This window comes from Anopheles gambiae, chromosome 3 (assembly GCF_943734735.2).
Source record: "Anopheles gambiae chromosome 3, idAnoGambNW_F1_1, whole genome shotgun sequence".
NCBI classification, from domain to species: domain Eukaryota; kingdom Metazoa; phylum Arthropoda; class Insecta; order Diptera; family Culicidae; genus Anopheles; species Anopheles gambiae.
Window position 1 is genome coordinate 28,998,787 of NC_064602.1, and position 24,639 is coordinate 29,023,425.

Here is a 24,639-nt window from a genome sequence, read left to right on the forward strand (position 1 = left end):
TGTGTCTGCAGGAGCATGGCACGGCAACCGGAGGCACTGCTGGCATCATGCTGATGATGCTGATGATGATGATGATCGGCGTCGCTGCCGGCGGGGGTTAGCAACAACGCTACGCCGCTGGTATCCGAATCACCGAATCACAGAGCGTGAGATAAATTATCGCAAAATTACGCCGAAATATTCAAATGAGACATTTGTGCTTAGTGCCGTTACCACACCCGCATCCACATGGTGTTGTTGCGTCTATTGTTTTGTTCCCGTCTTGCTTTGGAACGAATGCAGAATGGGTTTTGGTTGCAGAGGGTTGATACGCGGGAAACAAAATATGACGCGTAATTTATCGTTATGGCGCTATTCGAAAGGAATGTCAAACGTTGAAGGGTGTATTTAGGATTAAATAAGACGCTCTTCAAATTGTAGAAATTATGGGAAGATTTCATTTAGAAGTGAAATTGCCCGTAAATTGAAGAAAATAACTGACACATTGTGCTTTATAGGTATACAGAGCGCAAAACATTGAATAACTGAAACAACTTATAATATACGCCTGCATGTATGTAACGTGCATTACGGCATTGCATTATGTATCGTGTGTTACAGGCTATTAGTCATATTTTGTCTAAAATTATCTTAGTGTTATCAGAAGAAATTTAAGCAAAGCAGGTTTGATAAATGCTCAAAACATTTGCAAACAATTTCCTTAATTCAATTACTCATCTACCAATCAATCGGTCTTCGTTTGGCAGAATAAAAAGCATTGCAGTAGAAGGAATGTAGCAAACCGAGTACCAGTGCTCGTATGGAATATATCTTTCGCTCTTTAAGCCAACTTTTTGCCTCCCGAAACCAAACTCAAAACAAACGCTTTCTCCCAGTGCTGTGCTGCTGCAGTATATTGACTTTTAAACTTCTGTCCCACCATTCGCCACTCCCGGATAACACGGTGCTCCATTGTTGCCATTTTATTGTGCTCTGTGTGTGTGTGTTTGTGTACTTTTTCTGTTCTCCTTTTTTCTCTCGCTCCACACCGTTTCGTACTTTTGCAATCACAATTTGTTTGCATTTCAGATGAATTTCCCGTGTCCGCCCCACCTACCACCTTCCAGCGACAAAACACTGGCTGGGTACATTCCAGCTACCGCCCCCCTCTGGGAGTCGGTTGCAATGCAAATTTAAGAATTGGACTGAATAATCAACATACCAACGTGGCCTGTCCTCATCCTCTTCCTTCTCTGGGACCCAAAAACCAGCGCAGCATCCGGTAGCTCCCATTTCGCGTATCGTCCCGAGGGAACAGAAACATGTCGCTCTGTGTGTATGTTTGTGTTTGCTTGTGACCGTTTGTGGCGGTTTGGTTTGAGGAATGAAATAATTAACTTTACTGTCCCCCAGCGCCGGTGCAATGTGCGGCAAAGGTTGAATCTTTTATACGCTTAATGCACCTTGGATTATCGGCTTTGCAGCTGTCGCAGGTCCGGGCCGAATGAAGGAGAAATTCGGTGCCGTGGAAGCATCCGTGCAAGGCATCGCTCGCTTATGTTAAGCACTTTAATCCTCATCGTCTTGTGCAGGGAGAGAAAAACCACACCATCCCCGAAATTGCATCGATCGTTCTAGCTCACCACTCTCTCTCCTCCAGATAGAGCAGTATGCCATCCTTCGGTCGGGTAATTAGCTCATTCACGATAAGCTGTTCGGCGCGCGTCCGGTGCGACCGGATGCGGAACCGGCGCAGGATGGACGAAACAAGACACTTCTCCTCCAGCAGGGCAAACTTCTGGCCGATGCAGTTTCTCGGCCCCGCACTGAACGGGATGTACGCGTACGGGTGGCGGTTTTCCGCGGTGCGCTCGGGCAGGAAGCGATCCGGATCGAAGGTTTCCGCATCCGGGAAGAATCTTCAAAGAAAGAGAAGCGCAGAATTGAGTGCGATTGCAAAATCAGCTGCCAGTAGCTCAAAAAAAAAAAAACGAATCCTACCGCTCGTCCCGGTGCACGTTGTACGCGTGGATGCCGACGATGGTACCGGCCGGCACGTGATACCCGCCGAGCGTGACGTCCTCGCTGGTGGTGCGGCCGAAGAACGCGACGGACGGGTAGAGGCGCAACGTTTCCTTCAGGCAGCGCTCGAGCAGCCGCATCGCGGTCAGGTCCTGCATCGTGGCGGGTCGGTCGCTTCCGCCAAAGATGGAATCAATTTCCTGATGGACGCGCTCCTGCACCTCCGGATGGAGGGCGAGCAGAAACAGGGCCCAGCTCATCCCAGCCGTCGTCGTGTCGTGGCCCTGTGTGTGTGTAAAACAGCATTAAACATTCGGCACAACCATCATCGTTATAAGTTATCTTTCCATTCGTGTCTTACTTCGAACATGAACGTATCGACCTCTTCGCGCACATCTTCATCGGTCAGCAGCGGGCTGCCCGTGCCCGTGGTGGCACTTTGCAGCAGCAGATCGAGAAAGGCCAACCGCTTGCGACGTCCCAGACCATCACCCTCTGCCTCCGGTTGATTGCGCTCCCCTGCGTGCTGCTGGTCCAATGTACGTCGCCTCTCTTGAATAACCTATCGTAAGAGGGATGAGTTTTCCCATTTTAAACGCATCCGCATTGAAGCTGCAAATCGAAACCTCCGCTCCGTGAGCGTGCGTACCTTGCGCGTGTAACCGTGCAGTATCGCAAGGAGTTGCGCCTGTCGGTGACCCAGTGCCGAGCGGCGGAATGTCCAGTCCGGGTGCAGCCAGGGACGCACCAGCCGCTCCAGAAACAGCGAGCTTAATCTGCAACGACCAACCAAAGCTCATTAAGCTGAATATCTCGCGGAGTGCGGCACGCAAGGGCTTACTCGTAGACGGCGTTCACGTACGCGTTGTCTTCGCCGGCCGTTTGTGCGTGCACCTGCACACCCATTGCCGTTTCTGTCGATTGGGATGATAGAAAAGCATATTCGATCACATCAGTATTATATCATCCGGGAGGGTAAAAGGCAACACACACACACACACACACACACACACACACACACGAGTATCGTACCGCAAATTACATCTAGCGCCGCCTTCGTTACGTAGGGATAGATGTTGACCGGCTGACCAGTGTTGGCGTGGCGCTGCAGGCGCTCAACCAACACGGCCCCATTCTCGGCAAACACCTCGCAGAAGCCGTCCAGTATGTTGAAGTGGAAGGTGGGCGTAATGAGCTTCCGGTGCTGGAACCACCGTTCGCCTTTATGTTGTGAGCCGGGAAAGAAAGATAACCCATTAGACGGATGCAAACACACACACACACACACACACACACACACACACACACACACACACACACACACACACACACACACACACACACACACACACACACACACACACACACACACACACACACACACACACACACACACACACACACACACACACACACACACACACACACACACACACACACACACACACACACACACACACACACACACACTGTGAGAAGGCCCGCAAAAACCGCGCGCCCCAGCAGGCATACCTTTGGACGTGAGCAAACCTTCCCCGAGCCAGTCGCCCAGAAAGCGGTACATTGTGGCCTTTTCCGTGTGCTTGCTCGCACCGATGATCTGCTCGACGTACTCGGCCCGGCTCAGCCGCACCTCCGGCGTCATCCCGACCCAGATGCGATGAATGCCATCGTACTGGCGCGTTCTTTGATCGATCAGCGTGAATATCTCTGCACATCACTCACTCCGGGAGGGATTAGTTTTCAGGCTCTCCAAAGCACACACACGCGCGTCCATGGAAAAGAATCTTACCGTGAGACTTTTTGCCAAACAGCAAATACAGCGTGCCAACGAACGGGTACGCTTTCGGGCCGGGTATCTTGTCGTAAATCTGGCTCATCTGTACACGCCGGATTAGCCACTGCAGGACGGGGGTAAGGAGCAGCAGCACCAGCACCACGAGCAGCATGTCCACCGTGCTGTAGGAACTCATCGTCATCGCCAGTGGAACGGTCGCAGTGTGAGCGTCTTTGTTTACTTTGACTGGCCGATCGACGCAAACCGGGGCCGCTTCCTCTCTTTCGGCCGTTTGACGGATGACTGACGGGCCTGTGTTTGCGTGCGCACACACGAACGATCTTGCGAGAAGCGAGTGATGATAGTACGCGTTCTGGCTGCTGGACCGGTTACGATAGATGGTCGCTTTGTGACCCTGCATGTATGTGTGTTGGTGAGGCCGTTCCCATTTGGACGAGTCATGCTGTTGCGGATTGAATCGCTGTAGATTGGCCGGGTTATCTAATCTTACGCTACGCTTGTATTGCTTGTTGTTGTTATGTCGGTGGATGTAATGCAGTGGGTTTGTGCGCTCACGTTTGCTATGATTAGCTGTGCCTTTTAATTACGGTAGTTAATCAATGGTCAATTATTGAGATTAAGTTTATCTTGTTTTCCGTTTTTTCGAATTGTTTCTTTGCAATCATTTACATTTGTTTCGAATTGTTCCAAACATATGCAATTGATGACTTTGCTTATTGTTACTGATTTTTATTATTCCTTTTTTGATCATTCTCTTAATTGCTGTTATTTAGGTCTTAGCAAAATCGCATGGTTTTTTAGATTTATTTAATTCACTTGTATTGTCCGTCAAGTTTTTACGCTTAGTTTATTCTTTTGATTTCCATAAATCTTACGATTTAAAAGTTTTTTAATGTTTTTATTATTCTTGGATTGAAGCCTTCGCGCTTAACTTTATGTACCAGTGATGAGGAAACAATTTAAAAAATACGCAATACATAAAATAACATCAGGGATTGACATTGTCTTGAATAATCGTTAAATTTAACTGCTCAAGGAAGTCTTCTTCTTCTTCCCAATTTTTGGCGTAACAACCTCCAGCGGTGTTATATATATATATATATATATTTATATATATATATATATATATATATATATATATATATATATATATATATATATATATATATATATATATATATATATATATATATATATATATATATATATATATATATATATATATATATATATATATATATATATATATATATATTTATACATATATATATACATATATATATATGCTGGCGCTATACAGGTTTGAGAAAACTTATTATAACATCGAAGCTGGATTAATCAATTAATATTGCTTTGCAGGGCCGGTTTGGTTGAGAATCGATTTTGTACGGTCTTGTAGGAGATGACGCATGTAATAAAGAGACCAACGGGCCACTGCTAGGAGGTTTACACTGTATTGAAATATAAACGCAGTGGCTCACATCGCTTTGATCAGAAATTATCACCGATAAACTCGGTGTTACATTTTCCAATGTTAATTTTACTCTCTCTCTCTCTCTTGCACAAACCACTATTGTGAGTTGATGTGGATAATATACATTTCTGCCCTCATTTGTAAACCAACTGCTATAAAAGGCAGTGATTGTTCATTCAATCGTGGTGTTTTAATTACCGCATTCGAATATTCTGTGCACAATTTACCTCGTTTGATGGAAACTGGTATCGAACTAATTGAGTGCAACATTTATGCATGCAGATAGTTAATAACGAACCATTCGATTGGCCCCTTTTTCCACTACTTCTGTGCAATCATTATGGTAGAAAAAACCTGTTGTAACTGGTTCGCGGACGCTGCTCTTTAATGTTTGTACCTTTTTTAGTTTTATTTTAGTTTTACTACAACCATCACCTGACTGTACTCACCTGCCGTGCTAGTAATAACGGGTAAAAGTTATTACGTCTCCCCTTGTACTTTCTCACTAACAAGGAAGTACCGAGCAGCTGTTATGATTGAAAGTTTGGATCAAGATTCGTTGAAGTACGCTCGGAGTGAACGGTTGGTTGGCGCCACGTGGAACGATTCCCTAGAGTGGTCGGGTGCTTGAAAAAGTAGAAAAAACGCATATTGAAAAAGAGACGGAGGAAAACAAACATCTGGTCAACTGGTGGTGCCCGTTGAAACGAAGTTTGTGATGGAGTTTTGCTTGTTAATGCTTTGATTCGATGCGAAATTGCAGTATGTGTTTGAACAGGAACGCTTGATTTTCCCTCAAAAAACTGTAAAGTTAGGGGTGATGTTGGGTAGCGTTAAAACTCAATGATTTGTTAAGAAATAAATACGGATACTAAACACCATAATAATGCTTCAAAATATCATGAAATTCCGGTTGAAAAATGAGTAAATTAGGAAATAAAAGTGACGCATCACACAATGCTTGTAAACCCGTTCTTACTGGAAAAGATACTTTCCGGCAAATAATACGGCTCCTGTTCATTAACGAAAATCCTTGGAAGGAAGGCGATCTTTTACATTCCTCGTCAAGTTTATGCTTCCGATCTGATCCATTTACAACGCACCGTTGATGCTCCCGAACGCTTACCCACCCGAAGGTCATTCTGGGGTGGTGGTGTTAATGATGATTAAAACTTTTAAAAAGAGCGCATTACATTCACTATCAACCGGCCGGCACTTGGTATCTTCAAAGGTCAACCAGAATGAGAGACCATAATGTCCATCGAAATGGGAGGAAAACAAGAACCTGCTACAAATTGAAAAATTTATCACCCAACGCTTGGGCAGTGTCACATTATTTGACACTTTTTACGATGACGACGACGAACCACTGCAAATATTGCCATGTACGTGCCCATCACGCTTGACTGCAGGGCTGGAACTTCCGCGGTTTCCGCATTTTAATGCACAAAAAACAGACACACACACCCGGCGGTCCATTTCGTGTACGTTCCCTTTACGGAAGGTGCTTCCCGTAATGGGCTGTAAAAGTCAGTGTAAAATTTCATCACAGTGCGCCCGCAGATGGCCAAACGTGCCAAGGCAGGGCGTTTTGTGTGTGTGCTCTCTGGCACCTCCGCTACAAATCGCGATTTTAATCGCATTCGTGGAAATTGTGAAACCATGAAAAACAAAGAGAAAGAAATCGGGACGAAAAAAAACGGGCAAAGAAAAACATTATGTTAGAACTGGTCGACATTGACATGTCATAAAGCATGGCACATCATAATGACTGTCGTCATCGTTCGGTTGAGGTGCGTGATCTTGTGAAGGTTCACACGCCACACTCCACCCTGTGGGCTGGACCACAGAGAAGCTACACGAGTCTTTGTTTTGCCAGTGCTTGGCAGAAGGCCGTTCCGGTAATTCACTTTGTTTAATGGGTGTCGGTGGATGCGTCTCTGGAGCTGATTTGGCCAGGGGTGTCGGGACTTCCGCGCAGCAGTTCATTATCCCCAGTAGCTTACGGGTGGGTTTGGGAGTCGAAAGGCACCAAATTACTGCTTTCGGCCAGAGGAAGGAGTGGCCCACCACTTTTGCGTGGATGAGTGTCTCGAGCGACGAGAGCGAGTCCCCTGCGTCTTCCAGTGTCTTTCTCGAAACAAACTCCCACCGAAGAGCTGATGATGGTCCAGACGAATGGATGGCGACACACAAAAGGCTCTGTGATGGGGGTGGGACATGAAAGAAGACATAAAACAGTGGCGGGGGAATGCGAAATTATGTCCCGCCTTATCGGTGGGATGCATAATCCGGTGGACATCTGGTTTTTATCTTCGCTCCAACAACTCATTTTGCACATCCTTTCCAGCAGCAGTGGTCGGTAAGGCTTCAGCAGAGGCAGCGTGAGGGTGGCTGGGCAGTGTGACTGGATTTTGGTGAATCCGGGAACTAGTTTTCCCGCTGCGAAATGATGAAGTTATTCTTTGCCTGTGTGATCTGGTGTGGGGAAGATACGATTATACGCGCAGAGAGAGGAAAAAAACAATGGATAAAATGAGGAAAAAATGTCGGAGCGGGATTAGGTATGGATGACACACAGGCTTACATGAGCCGTCGCCGCATTCGACGGCTTTGGGTCAGGGAAGGGATTAGTGTCGTTTAGCTTGGAAGCCTTTCAATTAATCATGATTTTTCAAAGCAGACTGAGCTGTTTGTTTTCAAATTTGGAGTTGAGCTCTTTAAAGCTTGAATTCTTGGTATTCACAATTTAAGGTAACATAACAAAGAAGTCGAGGAAGAACAGAGATGACTTGCTGCTAAGTATATTGAAAAAAAAAAACATTATACAAACGTAAAAATCTCACAGCATTACAAAGCAGATCAAACTCTTTGCCACACAACATCAAAAGGCGCACCGGGCCCGCCAGCGTAGCTAATTCAATCAACTCCTCCAAACGCACCCAACACTGTGCCGGCAGCGCAAGAAGCGCCAGTCTAGGGCCTCCCAAAGGTCTTTGGGCATTTCAGTCACTCGGACAGCAAAAAGAGAGAGAGATAGAGAGAGAGAGAGAGAGAGAGAGAGAGAGAGAGAGAGAGAAAGAACGAGAGTGTGCGAAAAATCTGCCTTGCAAGCCGCCCAACCATTATCATGAAGGAAATTCAATTAAATGATTGAATTTATCTCATCATACAGTGTCCTCCAGCCCCACTGGCAGGCCCGTTGCATTTGCGATGAAGCGATGTTGGTGACCACTTTTTCCGGGGAGGTCAACCTTCAAGTACGTCCAAGCATGCGACGGTTGGCCGTACGGGTTGAATGATTAGAGCTTGTAACAGACCGAGCAAGTTGTCGTTGTTGTTGGTTGGAGACGAATTTCGGTGTAAGAACGCAACCGAAAAGGGATAGTTCCGTCGAGGGTCGTTCCGGTTAGTCCTCACTGGTCACTCGTCGTGTGGTATGTGTGCGTGCGTAAGTATGGGGATGGCACGAGCAGTACATAATTTCCATAATGAAGTAAACATATCTGTTGTTTATCATGGCTGTGTGGGTGTGCGTGCGAGAACGTGCCTGGAAGCGGCCCCGTGAAGCTGACCGAACCTAGCCGGCATCCTTGATTTGACTCTTGAGTGCGTTGACCAGTGATTGGGCAAAGAGGCACGGCACGGAAAACAGACAGAGAGAGAGGGAAAGAGGGCTGATAGTAATATTCCGGTTCACTGTGTTCGCTGGGACGTGCTGTCGGATGCCGGGCTCGAATGGACCAGGCATAACGCTTGTGGGTATTGTCCTGTACGGAATCGCCTCCTTCTCTTGGCTGGTTGCTGCCTGCTTTTTGGATGTACCCTGGCGCAGGTCATGCCGGAGAGCGAATGAATTGAAGGGCCTACGGTGGGTGGATGGGTGTACATTATTTAGGTTATCGCTTCACCAGCATGACTGGTGCATGTGGATGATGTGCGCTTCGAGAGCCTTCGGTGTAATTAAATGTGTGCCTGACATCAGGATAATTACTGGAACTGGCTGTCACATTAGGGTTGGTCGGCCGGATCGGTACGTGATGTCATCTAGTTTACACTCCATATCGGAACTATTGACGTGTTTGTGCCCCGGGGCGGGTTGCTCTCGGTGGTAAGTTTTGGTGAGTTGAACACTATTTACATTAATGCATAAACAACCTTCAATTGTTGTTGGATGTAATTGATAATTATTTACAATTATTTGTAACACTGCCATTTGTCAAATTTTGCCAAACTTAACAACAAAATGAGCATGCAGACACAATGACAATGATAAGGCAATTAGCTGTGTGTGAGATTATTAATGGGTAAAGTTGTGTAATAAACACCCCAAATTATGCAATTTCAATGTAATATAAGACTCGAAGAATTATAACGGTAATAAAACATATTTTTTGTCATAACAATACAGGAAGTTAGGAAGTTATCATACGAATACAAATGATATAATATTCAAAATAAGTGCTTTTTCCAGTGTACAGCAGCATTACTGTGATAAAAGCAATTATAAAACGCCTTATACTATGCAATTGTCAATGCAAAATAGGACTTCTAGGCTTAAATTCAAGGCACAACCGCCTTATATTTTGCAATTGGCTCTGTTAAATAGGAGTGTCATGGTTAATTCAATAAAAAAAACACCTTAAACTATGCATTTTTAATATAATTTAGAGTAATTTTGTTAAGAAACAAGCCAAAACGCCCGAAGCTATGCAATTGGTTTTGTAGAAGGGTATTATTAAGATTATTGACGTGACAAAACGCCACAAGCTATGTAATAGTGTATATAAATATGGTATCACTTTGGTTTTGTTTTTAAACTGTTGCTTCTAACTTTGCCAAGTTGATGAGTTAAATAAAATTGCTTGAAATTGTTGCATTCTTCTAAAACAGAAATTTTATATTTATGATACTTACCCTTACCTGTTTCGCAGCCTGTTCGTTTCAAACAAGCATTCACTGTTGCAAACCCTGATGGCTGTGTGTGTGTTTAAGCTCACTGTACGTCGTCCTAGCCCTAAACCGTTCGTTCGTGTGCTGTCGTACGGCAGCAACAACAAACAAACAAAAAAGCCCTCCACTTTCGACACACTCCACAGACAATACCGATACTGCAGCACACGGGCTTGCGATACGAAACGCTCATCTGACCAGGCGTTATTATGCCAATCACGCACACAAGCTCGGGGAGTTTATCGAAACCTTTGCCAGGGCAAACAAAAGCAAAACCTCACGGCTTGGAACGACCCCGCCAAACATAAGGCGAACACGGTCGGCTCCGGACGAACCCTGCTCCGGTCTGCCGCGGGCCAGCGCCGGTGAAATGCAATCAATCGCCACTGTTTCACTTTATGACTCTTTGGTAACGGGGTTGGGAGTAGCGCAGCTGGACCCGCTGGTGGCCCGTTGATCGTGGCTAATAACGAGTGTGCGCGCGCGCCCGTAACGAGGTACGGGAGGGTTGGTGTTTGTACGCGGTACAGTTGCTGTGGCTATCATGTGTGGGCCGGCTGGCCAGCGCGTTGGAGCCGTTTGCCGTTAAGTTTGGCCCGTCTGTGGCTTATTAGCTTGATGCGAGTTATGGGACCTTGGTTTGATTTAATTTTCCCGGAAATGGGATGATTGTTTCGGGCGGGAACATTTATCCAATCTCCAATTTAAGGATTGTAATGAAATACATACACATCGTTCAACTAAAATAAGATTGCAACAGAACTAATCACACTGATTGGTAAACACATTCCAGTGAAAATGTAATTAATTATTTCGCAATGATTTTCATAAACTTGAATGCATAATGCTTTGCAATCGTATTGAAATTTCCATCATTTTTTCAGTACTTTTGTTTTGCAGCTTCATTCGTCAGGAATCAGGAAATGATTGCATCATGAGCTTGTCAGGAAAAATCAGGCTTCCAGTGTAATAAAAATGAAATCAAACGTATTTGTGCAAGCTCAGCAGAATGCTGATCGAAAAAAATAAAACATCAACTCTGCGCAATAACATGTAAATCATTTGCAAAGGAAAAAAGCCGCCTAAGAGGAGCAAGCAAAAAAAAAAAACAGGATCATTTACACATTCACGCGTCTACAACGCGTCCCGGGGATCAGAGCGACCGACCTATATGAACCGATTCCCCCGCGCAACGTCACTGTTCGCCGTTCGGCGGCGGGAGAAAATCATTGCAGCAGTAACATAAATTATTCCAAGCATGTGACTGATTGATTTATGATACTGTCAGGCAAACGTTACGACCTCCCGTGGCCGTCATCCCGTCATCCCGGGAGAGGGGCAGTATTCTCCCCCAGGAAGAAAAAAAAACACCTCCCTTTGCTACTTCCCTTTCTTTCCCGATTGATTGCCGAAAACCCCGTTCTCGGCTCTTTATCAGCTCATCCATTGCACGTCCCATTTCGCATGCGTTGGGCGAGAATGGGCCTTAAAACATGTGTCGGACAATTGCCCCGGCCGTGGAAGGAACTGGGCCGTACGACGTAGTGCGTTAGGCAACGGGACGCCACCAACGCTGACAGGGCAGAAGTTCATCAATTGTCACCGTCGCGCAACCGTCGCGGCGGACGTTTTTCCTGATGGGTTGTTTGTGCCTGATGGGCATTGCTCTATTGTGGCATCCCGCTGGGCGGAACGCATGAGGTCAAGCAGCATGTGTGGCATCACACTGGGCCGAGAAGAAAGCAAAAAACAAGGGGCAGCAGTACACAGAAAAAAGCCATGCTCCCGGCACACAATATCCCGCATGTGCCGAGGCGTCCCCGGATTGCCTTGCAGGCGGTACGAGAAAAGGGAAAATTGAGCCTTCCCGAGTGCATATATTTTTTGAAGCCTTGCGAAACGTCAGTTGCAGCGAGAGCGCACCCGAGCGATGCGTAAGATCCGTGCCCTCAGTTTGACGCCTGGTGTGGCTGACCACTTGGCTGTGGCCCAGCGCAGTGCGCGCATTGTCAGCGCCGTGGCCACGCAGATAAATAGAGTAAATGAGCGAATGGTGTGGTGGGGGCGGCGTTGACGGATTGGGTTGAGATGGTAGTAAAACCGTGTTCAAAGTAATGGGAGGGGGGTTTTGGCGAGTGTATGTTTGTTATGGCCTGCAGTATCTACGGTGGCCTACATTTGGGCGTAAAGATTACGGCTGGATGGATTACGCTGGAGCAGCGCTGCCTGGTGGGCTGCGTGGTTATCATTATGCTTTATTGTTGCAAGTGTTAGGATGGCATTGCTTTGTTATAGCCCAAGTAAAGTGTTTTTATATGTTTAGCTATGTTTTTGTATTTTTCATATATACTGAAATGTGATATATTATTACTCTTTAGAGAATTACTGAAACATAGAAGCTATAAATAATTTATTTCAGTTATTATTGCACAAAAGATACATTAAGTTAGTGGGGGAATCGCCCAACAAATCGTGGAAAAATACAAAAAAAAATATGAGAAGCAACCAAAAGTTTTCGGGAAACAACCAAACAACCTTAGATAACACTGTATTACCTGACGAAAAGCCCCTTAATATATGCAATTGTTTGTACAAATCAGTTGTTTTAGCTAGGTCGTGTCTAATTCTTGTGCAGATTAGTAGTTTAACAAAAAGATCTACTTTAGCTAAAGGCTTGAAATAAAGTAAGCCTTTCCATTTTTAGAGATATATAAAGTGTTACCATCAAATCCACTTTTGTGGAAAAGCAAACACACGAACTATTCATCAAAATGGTTAACATTCATAAGCCGAAAGCACGTGGGAAAAACGAAAGCCACCGCTGATAAATAAATCTGAATTGTATTTTGCATTTTTGTTACGTGTCGTAAACTATACGCCTTGACCCGGAAGCCATGGTACGTTTCCGGTTTATAGATAGAATAGCACAACATTTTTTCCTTTCCATTTTGTCTGCTCTCTCTCTCTCTCTCTCTCTCTCTCTCTCACACACACACACTCTCTCTCTCTTTCTCTCTCTCTTTCTTTCTTTCCTTCTCTTTGTACGAAACGATTGGCTGTTTTGTGTTCCGGCTCTGCGTGGCCAAAACCAAAGCGAGTAAACACTTTTCTCCAGATTAGACAACGGGTTCAATATTACCGAAATGTGTTTTTCTTCCCTTTCCCGGCTGTCCTCCATTTTACCTCACTCGTCCTAAATCTCTTCCATTCATCTCCGGTGATCTGCGGCGTACGATAAGCACTTTCGCAATGACCGGGAGAAGGCCATTCGAGCGCCAAGAGCGGATAAGAAACGGTGCAAAGCCCCCATCATCAAGGGATGGCTCTCTTTATTAGCTCCATTCTGGTGGGGTTTGTTTTTTCTTTCCTCTTTTGTTGATGTGCGTGTGTGGGAGTGCAACAACGGTCCAGCACCGGACACCGGCCTTTCGGCCGGGGGCATGGAAAGAAAACCATAAAGTACAGACCAAGTGGTAAGTCGTTCGTCCCGATAAGGATTATTCCGTTCCGCCCGTTAAGCCGAAGCATCATCATAAAGTGGTGGGTGGGTGGTGGATGGTGGTGACGACGGCAAAAGCCAACGCCTTCATTCCGTGCCAGGGCCACTTCCGGGTCGCATTTATGCTTTGCCGCACCCCGCATGAGCGGACGATATTTCCGGAAATGATTATAGTTGAATATAGGCCATTCACCGGCCGGTTTGGATGCGGTGGCATAGTCCTAGCGGCGATGACTTTCTTCTTAACGCTCGTGAAAGTGGATGGAAAATTGTTTACGCTCTGCCAGTGAAGGTAGCCGTCTGGCAAGGTTGAGAAAGATGCTGTGATGCTGGGCGTGAGCAAGGTAGACCAATAAAAAAGTGGAAAACTGTCATACAGTCTCCAAACGACGGGAGACAATGAATGTCTTAATTGGATGATTTATGAGTCAAGGGAAATGATAAGCCAATTTTTGTTTGCGGTCTGGTGCCAGCGTGTCGTTTGTGATTGTCCCCTAAAATTATTTTCCAACATTTTATTAAACAACGCGCGCGGTGATGATGAACAATGTGTTACGCAATGATTGCATACATACGGCCTTTTATGTTAGTGCGCTTGGGGAAGTTTAAAAAACATCATTCGACGTCATCGCTTCACGGGGACTGCATGAAAGTAGTTTCAGTTTAAATCAAATTAACGAACAGCATTTACCAGGCGACTGGTCTGAAGCATAATTATATCGTGTAATTTAAATATTGCAGCACTGCAAAAGTCATTGCCAATCGTCGGTCAAGCGTTAAGGCTGACGCAAGCGGCCCTTGGTGCCGTTGCGTGTTTTTAATTACGTCGGCTTCCCGTCCTCTCGATCCCGGCACCTTTGGCTGTCATCTGTCAGCTATCCGTCAGCGAGATGGTGACACACAGGCACACGCTTCGCTCCATTGTTGAGGTGAGACAACACCGTGACAACCGTTTAATGACCGCCATCATTATAGCAATTCACACCAATTACGTGCTAATGTTTCGCCTGTCCGAAGTGCGTTTGCGTGTTAAACCTTCGCTGATGGACGTTTTGTTTGACGTGTTTGAACGGCTGGAAAGGTGCGAAAGAGCGACAGCGTGACAATATCTTCGGCTTGTTTTTTTGCTTCTTCAGTATAGTGTCACGGGCATTGATCGTATATTGCAGCTGTGGATGAGAATGAGATGAGGTTGAAGGTTTTTCAGTAGTTTGATATGTTGTTTATGGAAACATTACCAATGGAAAAGATATTGAGATATTATAAAGTATTGAGTGCCTCGCAAAGCGCCTAAATGTATACAGCATGACTGTAAGCTTTGCATTTATTTGCTTATGCAAGCTTTTGCATACTTTTAGGCGACGAGCAGTAGATACCGAATGCAGAACAACTATAAATGATGATTAATGTTTTCCCAGAATAACGTGTTAAGTCGTTAATTTGGCCTTACTAGTGGGCCATTGAGTGGGCTAAATTATATAATTAAGAGTTTCCCTTTTAATCTAAGGTGCACGTTAAAAGAAACAGATTTAGAAACTAACACTGGTCTTGGATCTGATGCTGAAACTTCTCCGGAACTAATCTTCTGACTTCTTTCAGTTCATAGAACTGAATAATTGCTCTTCATATAATTGTCATTATACAGTACTGGAACTGATGCTGTATCCATATCGATCCTGGAAATGAGCTTAAACCCTATTCAGTCCTGGATTTCAACATGAAGTCATTCATCATCCTGGATCTTACACCGAACTCTGTCCTGTAACTATTAGTGAACCTGTTCTTCTCTTGGAATTGGGTTTGATTCGAAAGGTCCGTGGAGTTCAACCAGATTCAGTTCAGTTCTAGTTTGAAAAGTGATAATTACCTCAGTCCTAGAACTAATCCTAATTCTATTCTGGTCTTAAAACAGATTATCCACTCCTTAAATGCTGCCAATGCTGGAACAGTAGTAACTGAACCCATAGCGCCTCTGGAACTTATCCTAAGCCTAGACAGGTCTTGGAACTGATCAAAATATTCTAACTTCTGATTCTGCTGATAAATTATGTTGGGTTGTTTAAAAAGCCAAGAAAGCTGTGATTCTGATCCACAAAAAATGGCGAAGTATTTAACAATTAACACAACTCAGATCCATTCTGGCAGTTTTACAATGATTGATGTATCTCTATGCATAATTTTTCACTTTTAATTTGCCAAATAATCTAATAGGCTGTAAAATCTATTAGCTGTACCGGGGCTGGTCGTTTCACTCATTTAATGATTTTGCCCACGTTCGTGCAATTTTTCACTCTGCCAAAGTTCGCCATTAAATTGAAGCCGATGATTCTATTAATGTTTCTTGCAAGAAAAACCATTACAGCAAACGGCAGCATATTGGCACGCTCGGCCCTTTGCCATGTTGTGTGGGTGCCCTCCTCCCCGCGGGGGTGAACTATTTCAAACGCTCGAATAGTAGTGTTCCCCTCGCTCGCTCTCTCTGTCTCTCTTCAGCCCCAACATGGACTTTAAACAGATTACAGTCGAAATTAATATGCCCACGAGCAGCCACCGGGACGATTCATCTGCAGCGGAAATGGAGCGAGCTTTTCCGAAAACGCCATCATAATGAATTGAGTTCGACTAATTTAGGAACCCTTTTTCACGACATTAGTTTCCGCCATTGGAAAATTGGCCAGCGGATGCGTACGCACTGCTGGAGGAAGGGTGATTGGGAGAGGAGCCAAGGGTTAGAGAGCTAAACGAGGGGAGAAATAAATCGTAATCGTTGAATTCAATTAATATTCTTAATGTGCCGCACAACGCTGGAAGACACGGGGTGGGACACGATACAAAAGCCTGGAGAGTTGAGCTGTCAATAGGCATTTTCCACGCGGCGAGGCACAGCAGCACGGTTGGCATGCAAATTAAACTTTGTGCAAGGGCGGCGTACGGGGTGTCGGACGGGGCGAAAGTTTCGCAAAACCCCTTTTGTTTAAACCAATCTGAAGCAATGCCCGCCCGCCCGGAGCAGAGGTTTGCAGAGCAGAAGGGAGCATTGAAGAACCGTTTTGTCTTGCCATGGGTAAGCTGGTGAGCTAAAGCTAGCTCAGTCAGATAGTTCTACAATACATGCCCACATACACCATACACACGCACACACACACACACACACCCCGTTCCCTTGCTATTGGAGTTGGTGGTTTCCCCTTGCAGTGACGGTGCACCAAAGCGCACGATAGCGAGAAGACGATCGTAAATTAAACCATTATAGCCTTTCTCGACTCTCTAAATTGTTGGGCCCTTTCTACGGCAGGAAGTGCGCCCGATGGGAAGCTTGCGGACCTGTGCGGGTTTGGGCATACTATGCCGTCTCCGCCGGCAAGGAACAGTCGACCTACCACCAGAGGGTTTTCGACGAAGACCCAACTTTACCCCGTCGCTGGTGGTGGTGGTGGGAATCGCAGTAAAATTTCGAAAATTACTGCGTAATGAATTTCAATGATTGTCCTCGGTGGTTTGCGCCCGTACCGTTACCGTACGAACGGGTAAGGTTTCGGTGTGTGTGTTTTTTTGTTGTTGCTCTTTCTCTCTTCTCCCTGACTAGTGCCGAGGTTTTTGGAAAGGGAGTTTTTGATTCGGCTCGGTTGCTAAGCTTTCGCTTTTTGGTCCGCACAAATGCAAAAGTCAAAACAATACGATCCGAATTTTTAGCCTTGAGTGTTGTGCGGCGAACGATTCATTTCGCCAGCACGTTTGCAAGGTTGGTGGTAAGCTTGGACCTGGATCTGGTTCGGTTCGGTCCAATTGCTCTTCTGACCGGCTGGCAGAACCACAGCCACGAATGGGGTATGGGGTTTTCTGGGCGAGAAATAGTGCTGCATGGTGTTGGCGACTAGACGTTTTGTGGTTGAATCAGAAGGATCACGGATGTAAACGGGCGAACAGTTTCTGCTCGACCGAGTGTATATAGAATGGAAAATATGAGCTTGCGGTTGTGTCGCTTGAAGGCGACGGAAGCGACGGTTTTTTGGCTAACCCCGACCCCGACAGCACAGCGAGGAGTTTTGTGATTTGAAATTGAGTTCAGAACTCATGGTCCGTTTCCAGTTTTGCTTTGCTTGTTTGTTTTTTGTGTTTGGGTTTGAGCTGTGTTACACCGTATTGTTGCTATCGAAGCAGTTTAACTGGGTAGTATACGAGTGAGAATGTTTGTCTGAGATATGCTTTTTGCTATAAGATTGCTATAGTATCAGTTGGACTGGAGTGGTAAGAGTTACAAAAAATCAATTTTCTTGCTTTTATCTGATGGAAAACACAACTACCTTCGAAAAAAAACACCTAAATGTATACATTAAGCATTGCATTTGCGCATTGCATACAAGTTATTAGTGTGCAAATGACATTAGTGCGCTTATTTACTCTAACCGCTTTAAAGTACACATTAATTTGAAATAACTTTACTTATGGTTGCCTTAATTCTCATTTTTGGTTATTAATTGCCATTCAATTCAACGCCTTATTAAGCTTACCCCCGCATACAATGGATTACATTCAGCTCAATCCTTCCTTTTTTGTGTGCAAATAAATCATTTCCCAACGAAACCGGGAGCTGCTTAATATTTGGAACACATTCCGGCCATTATTTATAGGCATCGGTAGCACCCTTCGGTGTTAATTCGTCATCACATAAACAATCTACCCCAGCGGAACGCTTCATCAAGCTACTTAAGAAGAAGGACCCGCTCCACAGACAGTCGACGAGCCGCAAGGCCGCCGGTGGTGGAATTAATCTTGATCTTACTGTGCCATAGCAACAGTGGCAAGCAGCTGGTAAGCTTTCTTCCGGATACATCTGTCACAATCAGACCATCCGTCTTTCGGGGTCCTTTTCGGGAGGCAAGACAGGCTCGCTTCACCGGCTGTCGAGTCTTGGCCCTGAGTGGCACAGTTTGGAGTGGCGAGACTTTCGTTCCTTCGTTCCTACTGGGTGACGGTGGCGTAAACTTTACCACTTCAGGCATGCTCCAAACCCGGCAATCCGGTGTGTATCTGTGTGTGTCTCTGTGTGGCTGCTGCCAGAGACATCGTCAAAGCCCGGCCGGTAGTAGGATGGTGGCACCGAATCTGGCACAGCATATGGTACACTAAATTTCTTAATTATGGATGTGTAGCACCAGCGGGATGGTGCTTTTATCCAAGAGGACCAAGGCGCCCGACCACCCCGGCTGGTAATGAAGACAAACATGCTGTCGGAAACAGTAACATTTAAATTAGTGTTTAGGCACGAATTGGGGCTGGAGGTGGCAGTCGCTTCGAAAACGGAACGATTTGCTGGCGTGTAGCTGTGGGAGCTTCTGTGGCCCTTTGCTTTTGTTAAATCATATCCCACCTACCTAGCTTGCTAGATGGTAGTCTGTCTTTCCCTGATCTAGTGTTTGTTGGCAGCCGTGTTTTGCCAGCGTAAAGTGAACATGAAAAGTGCCCGTGCTAGTGACATCACGCGCGATGCGCTGGATGCTTAAGAGATGAATAGAAACGTGTAAGGAATTGAAACGGTAAGATGGATAAATTGATAAAGATGCATCAATTAGAACCGGGTTGTCTGATGGCTTGTTGGCGCTGGCGTGGGAATAGACATTCAACATGTGTCACTTGCAGCTATTTTGGTTCAACTTGGTCGGGGGAGGAATGGTGAACCGAAAACATGGCACTGAAATGAATGCTTACACTGTTGCCAAAATTTCCCCACTTACCAATCGTCACAAAGCTAGGAGCGCTTGTGCGCCAGTTTATTCCCATCGAGCACACAATGCTGCTGAGCGAGTCAATCCGCCAGCGGTGGAAAATGATGCTGCCTTTCGGCCGTGTCGTGGGCGTATGGCGTGGGGAGAGAAACGCAACGAAATTGACACGACTCCATCACTATGTAGTCGATGATGGAACACGGTTTTCCATTTAACCGTGTGAGACGTACACAAACACACACACACACAAACACACAAGAACGGTTGACGGTCTGTCGACTGAATTGTGGGATGTGATGGGATCACCGCAAACAAGCTGCACCATTTCACCGGGACATGTTTTCGATTATTAACGATAGACGGTGCTGGATCAAGGGGACAAACTGTGTTCGAGCGGGCGTTTCGTTAGTGGACTGGAAAGTGTTTGAGGCCGACGTTTGAGCAGGGCGGGCTTTTAATTTAAAGAGGTGCTCCAGGGATATGGAATAGTTTTTTAATGTTTCATAGCCGAAAAGGGTGCATTGGTGAGGATTTACTCAACGCTATCTCAATGCTTTGTATTGATTTTATAATGTCTGGTGAAAATGTCGTGCAAACTGCACAATTTCATCACACGAATAAGTCAAAAACGTCTAAATGTATATACGAGACACTTCATAAAGTTGTTATTACAGGGTTTCCCACGATTTATTGGTTGGTTCTCATCAATTTTTGGTGGGTTCCCATATTTTTTTGGTGCGTTCCCACGATTTTTTGGTCGTTTCCCAGAATTTTTTGGTCCAATTGTATTGATATCCAATCGGAAAATACCAATAAATTATGGGAACGAACCAAAAATCTATGGGATACGACCAAAAAATCGTGGGAACACACCAAAAAATCATGGGAACTGACCAATAAATCGTGGGAAACCCTGTAAGCACCATGTTCTTACATTTATTGACGAAACTTGCTTGAAATAAAAAGTTTGTAACGCATTTTTCCTTCTGTTCTATCTTCGCTTATAGCAATGACGATAAAAATGGAACGTAAAACTGAGAAAAAAAGTTTTACCTGTTTCTTAAAATAGAAACAGTTTGACCTTTGGTGCTGCGATTAGTACCATAAAAAACGATCCTTATCGGAATGTCCAGCGAACTGTGAACATAACCATAACGGGCAGGTCAGTCTGACAGTTTTAACTACCGGTTCAACAAGAACAAACCACAATACATGGTACGGTTTTGGTAATGAAAAAAATCTTAAAATCATATAGAACGTTTTTACCTATACAACGGTTATAAAAGTACACTGGTACAAATTACTACCACACTTGTCGCGCTGCGCTGGCCATGCTATAAATCAACCGCTGAGAAAACATGGAATTATGCATAATAATCTCGTACGCTTGGTTAAGCTGGTTTGCGGCAGCACCTCGCTGGATACCTTGAAATGAGACCTTTGAACCGTTTGGAACTAAGAAGAACGCGTGTCTAGCATTTTTATGACCTGTTATTTAAGCCGCGATGAGACATGGACGCGCAGTACGGGTTGGGTGTATCGTTGCACAGTAGTTCAGCTTAGACTTATGGATGGACGTTGAAGATGTTTTATTGAAATCTCGTTCTAGTTATTCTGGATGAAGTCGTCCCACTCATATTTTCACCATCTAAATAATATAAGTAAATTATTATCATCATTTTTCATAGGCTCTAACGTCCTTCCACGTCGTCTTTGAAATATGAATAGAATTGTAGTATTTATTTAACGGATTTTGTAGTATAATATTTAAAGGATGAATGGGAGCCAATTAATGAGCATTTGTGTAATAAATTTGAAAGTTTGAAAAATTTGAAATAAAGCCTCAATACTAAATTATTTTACCAAAACAAGCGGATTTTTTTATTTTGGGTTTTTTGTTTTCTGTAATATTCGCTTATCCCCCATAAAAATCTTTTCCCCTGCTTAAAATTAATCTTTGGGACTTAACCCATTATCTCTTTAATCCAGGTTTCATGGTTGTTTAAGTTGATTTGTGAAAAAAAATCAATAAACTAGATTAATTTTCAATATTATTGTCTATTCAATTGAAATAGTGACATATTGCAACACTATGAATTACCATGAATGAACTCTGAGACTTACACTTTCAAAATCAGTATTTAATCTTCTAATGTTCAGCCATAGACCATCGTGCTCTGCCCTTTATCGGGCTCAATTGGTGTGTGGTGTGCAAGCAAGTGTCTTTAAATTTGGGTTATCTCCTCAGTCTGCCCGCGCAACAACCATGCGGGCGACGGAACGCTCCGGAAACAAATGATAAGCACAACAGGCACAAGAAGATGAACTAGTTATCAAACCGTTAGCCTGAGCATCTGAGACACGCTGATGGGAAATATCTTTACAGCTCGCTCACTGCCCATCGGCTCAGTCGGTTGCGAGCCTTGGGACTGTAGGCACTTTTGGGCCACTTATCTCTCGGCAGCTGTTGTTTCGGTGAATTAGTAATAGGCAGATAATAGACATTATTGTACGTTCCCGAAAAATTGGTGATCTCGGAATGTTGACGGGCGAAACGGTACTGCTCGTCCAGATCGCTCTGGTGGTGATCGCTCTGGTACCGCTTGCAAAATGGATCAAGAAGCGGCTCAACCTGCACGATGTGATCAACAAAATTCCCGGCCCCAAGGCGTACCCGATCATCGGAACGATGTACACCTTCGTTGGGAAGAAGTCGGAAGGTACGGTGGTTGCTTTCGGTTCGTTTGAGGTCACTTAAAAACGCTCTGCTTGCTACACTTCAGAAATCTTCTACATCATTGACAAACGCACCCGTGACTACCCGGAGATTCATCGCATTTGGAACGGGTTCGTGCCGGAGGTGCGCATCAACAAGGCGGAGTACGTGGAGAAGCTGCTCTCCTCCAGCCGGAACATTGAAAAGTCGATGACGTACAAATTCACCCGGGACTGGCTCGGTCAGGGTTTGTTAACGTCAAAAGGTTAGTATCTTTGTCAATGCTATAAATCCGAAGAGAGAGAAATAGAGAGGAAAAAAATGGAGAAAAAAGTACAGATATTTTCTCAATCTGCTAGATGATCGATGGTTTCAGCACCGGCGGCTCATAACGCCCACCTTTCACTTCAACATCCTGGACGGCTTCTGCGAGGTGTTTGCCGAGCATGGGGCACTGCTGGTGGAGAAGCTGGCGGCAGCCCGAGCCGCCACCAGTGCCAGCCAGCCGATCAACGTGTACCCGTTCATGACGAAGGCAGCGCTGGATATCATCTGCGGTGAGTTGTGTGGAATGGAGTCGAGAGTCGGCGAGGTGTGATGAAGCTACTTACGCGTCATGTTATTTGTTGTTATTTTTCCCGTTGTGCCCGGGCTCAGAGACGGCCATGGGTGTAAAGGTGAACGCACAGACCAGTGGCATGGATAATCCGTACGTTGCGGCGGTGTACGAGTAAGTGTGTGTGTGTGTGTGGCACGGTGTTTATGTGAGAACTAAGATTAATGTACCGGATTTCGTTACCTCTCGAGCAGCTTGAGCAGTCTGATACAGTACCGTCTGCTGCGGCCCTGGCTTCATACGGACTTTGTCTGGAACAGGACGGCGGAGGGTAAGCGGTACCACGAGGTGCTGGCAATCGTGCACGGATACGCTCACAAGGTACTACCGAAGCACCGGAGACGTTGATGAAGTAGCTCTGTGTGTGTGTGTGTGCTCTGGAATCTGTAACTAAAAACTCATTAAATGATGCAAATCACAACTGACCCGTTTTGTAGGTGATACGGGAGCGCCGGGAAGAGCGCAAGCAGCTCCGCACGCAGGGAAAGGATGGAATGGCGCAGGACGGTGAGCGCAAGCGACGACTCGCCTTTCTCGACATGCTGCTGGAGAGCAACGAGCAGAACAATCTGCTGACCGACAACGACGTACGGGAGGAGGTGGACACGTTTATGTTTGAGGTGAGTGACAATGCGCCAACGGCCGTACCTGTGCGACCAGCAACGCCATGCCCGGAGTTGATTAGCGCCAGCTCCCTCCTGCGTGTTTCTTTATGCGCGTGCTATTGCTATTTTCCAGGGACACGATACGACCACCGCCGGCATGTGCTGGGCACTGTTTCTGCTCGCACTGCATCCGGACATTCAGCATCAAGTTCACCAGGAAATTGATTCGATCTTTGGCGGTTCGGACCGTGCCCCGACGATGCGGGACCTGAACGAGATGAAGCTGCTCGAGCGCTGCCTGAAGGAAACGCTGCGCCTCTACCCGTCCGTGTCGTTCTTTGGCCGCACGCTAAGCGAAGACATACAGTTCGGGCACTATCACGTCCCGGCCGGCACGGTCGTCGGTGTGCATGCGTACCACGTCCATCGGGACGAACGGTAAGTTGGTGGTTGGTCTGAATGGAAGTTTTTTTTGTTGTTTGGACTGTGGCGTGGGATGTGTCTCATGCGTTCGAATTCCGCTTCGATTCGTAGGTTCTTTCCCGATGCGGAAAAATTCGACCCGGACCGGTTCCTGCCGGAGCGCACGGAAAACCGACACCCGTACGCGTACATTCCGTTCAGTGCGGGGCCAAGAAACTGCATCGGGCAGAAGTTTGCCCTGCTCGAGGAGAAGAGTGTGGTGTCGTCGATTTTGCGCCGGTTCACCGTCAGATCGGCAAAGACGCGAAAGGAGCAGCTGATACAGCACGAGCTCATCACCCGACCGAAGGATGGCATTTTGCTGTACTTTGAGCCAAGGAGCTAGGGGTGAAGGACGATGTTACTTGGTACTCTGGTGTTTGATGACCGCTGGTTGTGAACGTGAAATGTCCCTTTTGTGGGATAGTATGGCTTATAGCGAGTGATTTCAAACGATGTAGGGGAAATTTGAATGTCCGAGAATTCGATAAAATGCTATTGATGCTGAATAAACGGTTTGGTTAGTGCTAATGAGAATACGTATGATCTACCTTTTTTTTCTTTAGACTGTAGGAATCAGGCACTAGGTAAGATCGATCAATCATTTCTTCACTAACGACTAGAAATGTAATATAGTAACTTCAATACAAACTTGCCAACAAAATATTGACATAATTCCAATCGAAACGCTCAACTAAAAACTTGCGACACCGTTGCCAAGTGTGCCACTCACAGCGCCACAACTTTGTAGATTTTCATCGATACAAAAGTAGCAGAAAAAAACAGCAG

General features: G+C 45.5%; 2 protein-coding genes across 2 annotated transcripts; one reads left to right on the forward strand and one right to left on the reverse strand.

Moving 5' to 3' along the window:
- Positions 1 to 871: 871 nt before the first annotated feature.
- On the reverse strand, positions 872 to 4,148 carry LOC1280195 (cytochrome P450 4C1). Its single transcript, XM_061656696.1, has 8 exons — positions 3,794 to 4,148; positions 3,514 to 3,711; positions 3,034 to 3,222; positions 2,843 to 2,915; positions 2,651 to 2,777; positions 2,363 to 2,563; positions 1,981 to 2,285; positions 872 to 1,898 (listed from the first exon to the last, which is right to left on the reverse strand). The coding sequence occupies exons 1-8, from the start codon at positions 3,978 to 3,980 to the stop codon at positions 1,619 to 1,621; spliced, it is 1,560 nt and encodes a 519-aa protein (XP_061512680.1). The 5' UTR covers positions 3,981 to 4,148; the 3' UTR covers positions 872 to 1,618.
- A 17,687-nt stretch (positions 4,149 to 21,835) lies between these two features.
- On the forward strand, positions 21,836 to 24,387 carry LOC1280196 (cytochrome P450 4C1). Its single transcript, XM_320019.6, has 8 exons — positions 21,836 to 22,171; positions 22,235 to 22,432; positions 22,527 to 22,724; positions 22,825 to 22,897; positions 22,978 to 23,104; positions 23,221 to 23,403; positions 23,522 to 23,826; positions 23,923 to 24,387. The coding sequence occupies exons 1-8, from the start codon at positions 21,991 to 21,993 to the stop codon at positions 24,194 to 24,196; spliced, it is 1,539 nt and encodes a 512-aa protein (XP_320019.5). The 5' UTR covers positions 21,836 to 21,990; the 3' UTR covers positions 24,197 to 24,387.
- Positions 24,388 to 24,639: the final 252 nt, after the last annotated feature.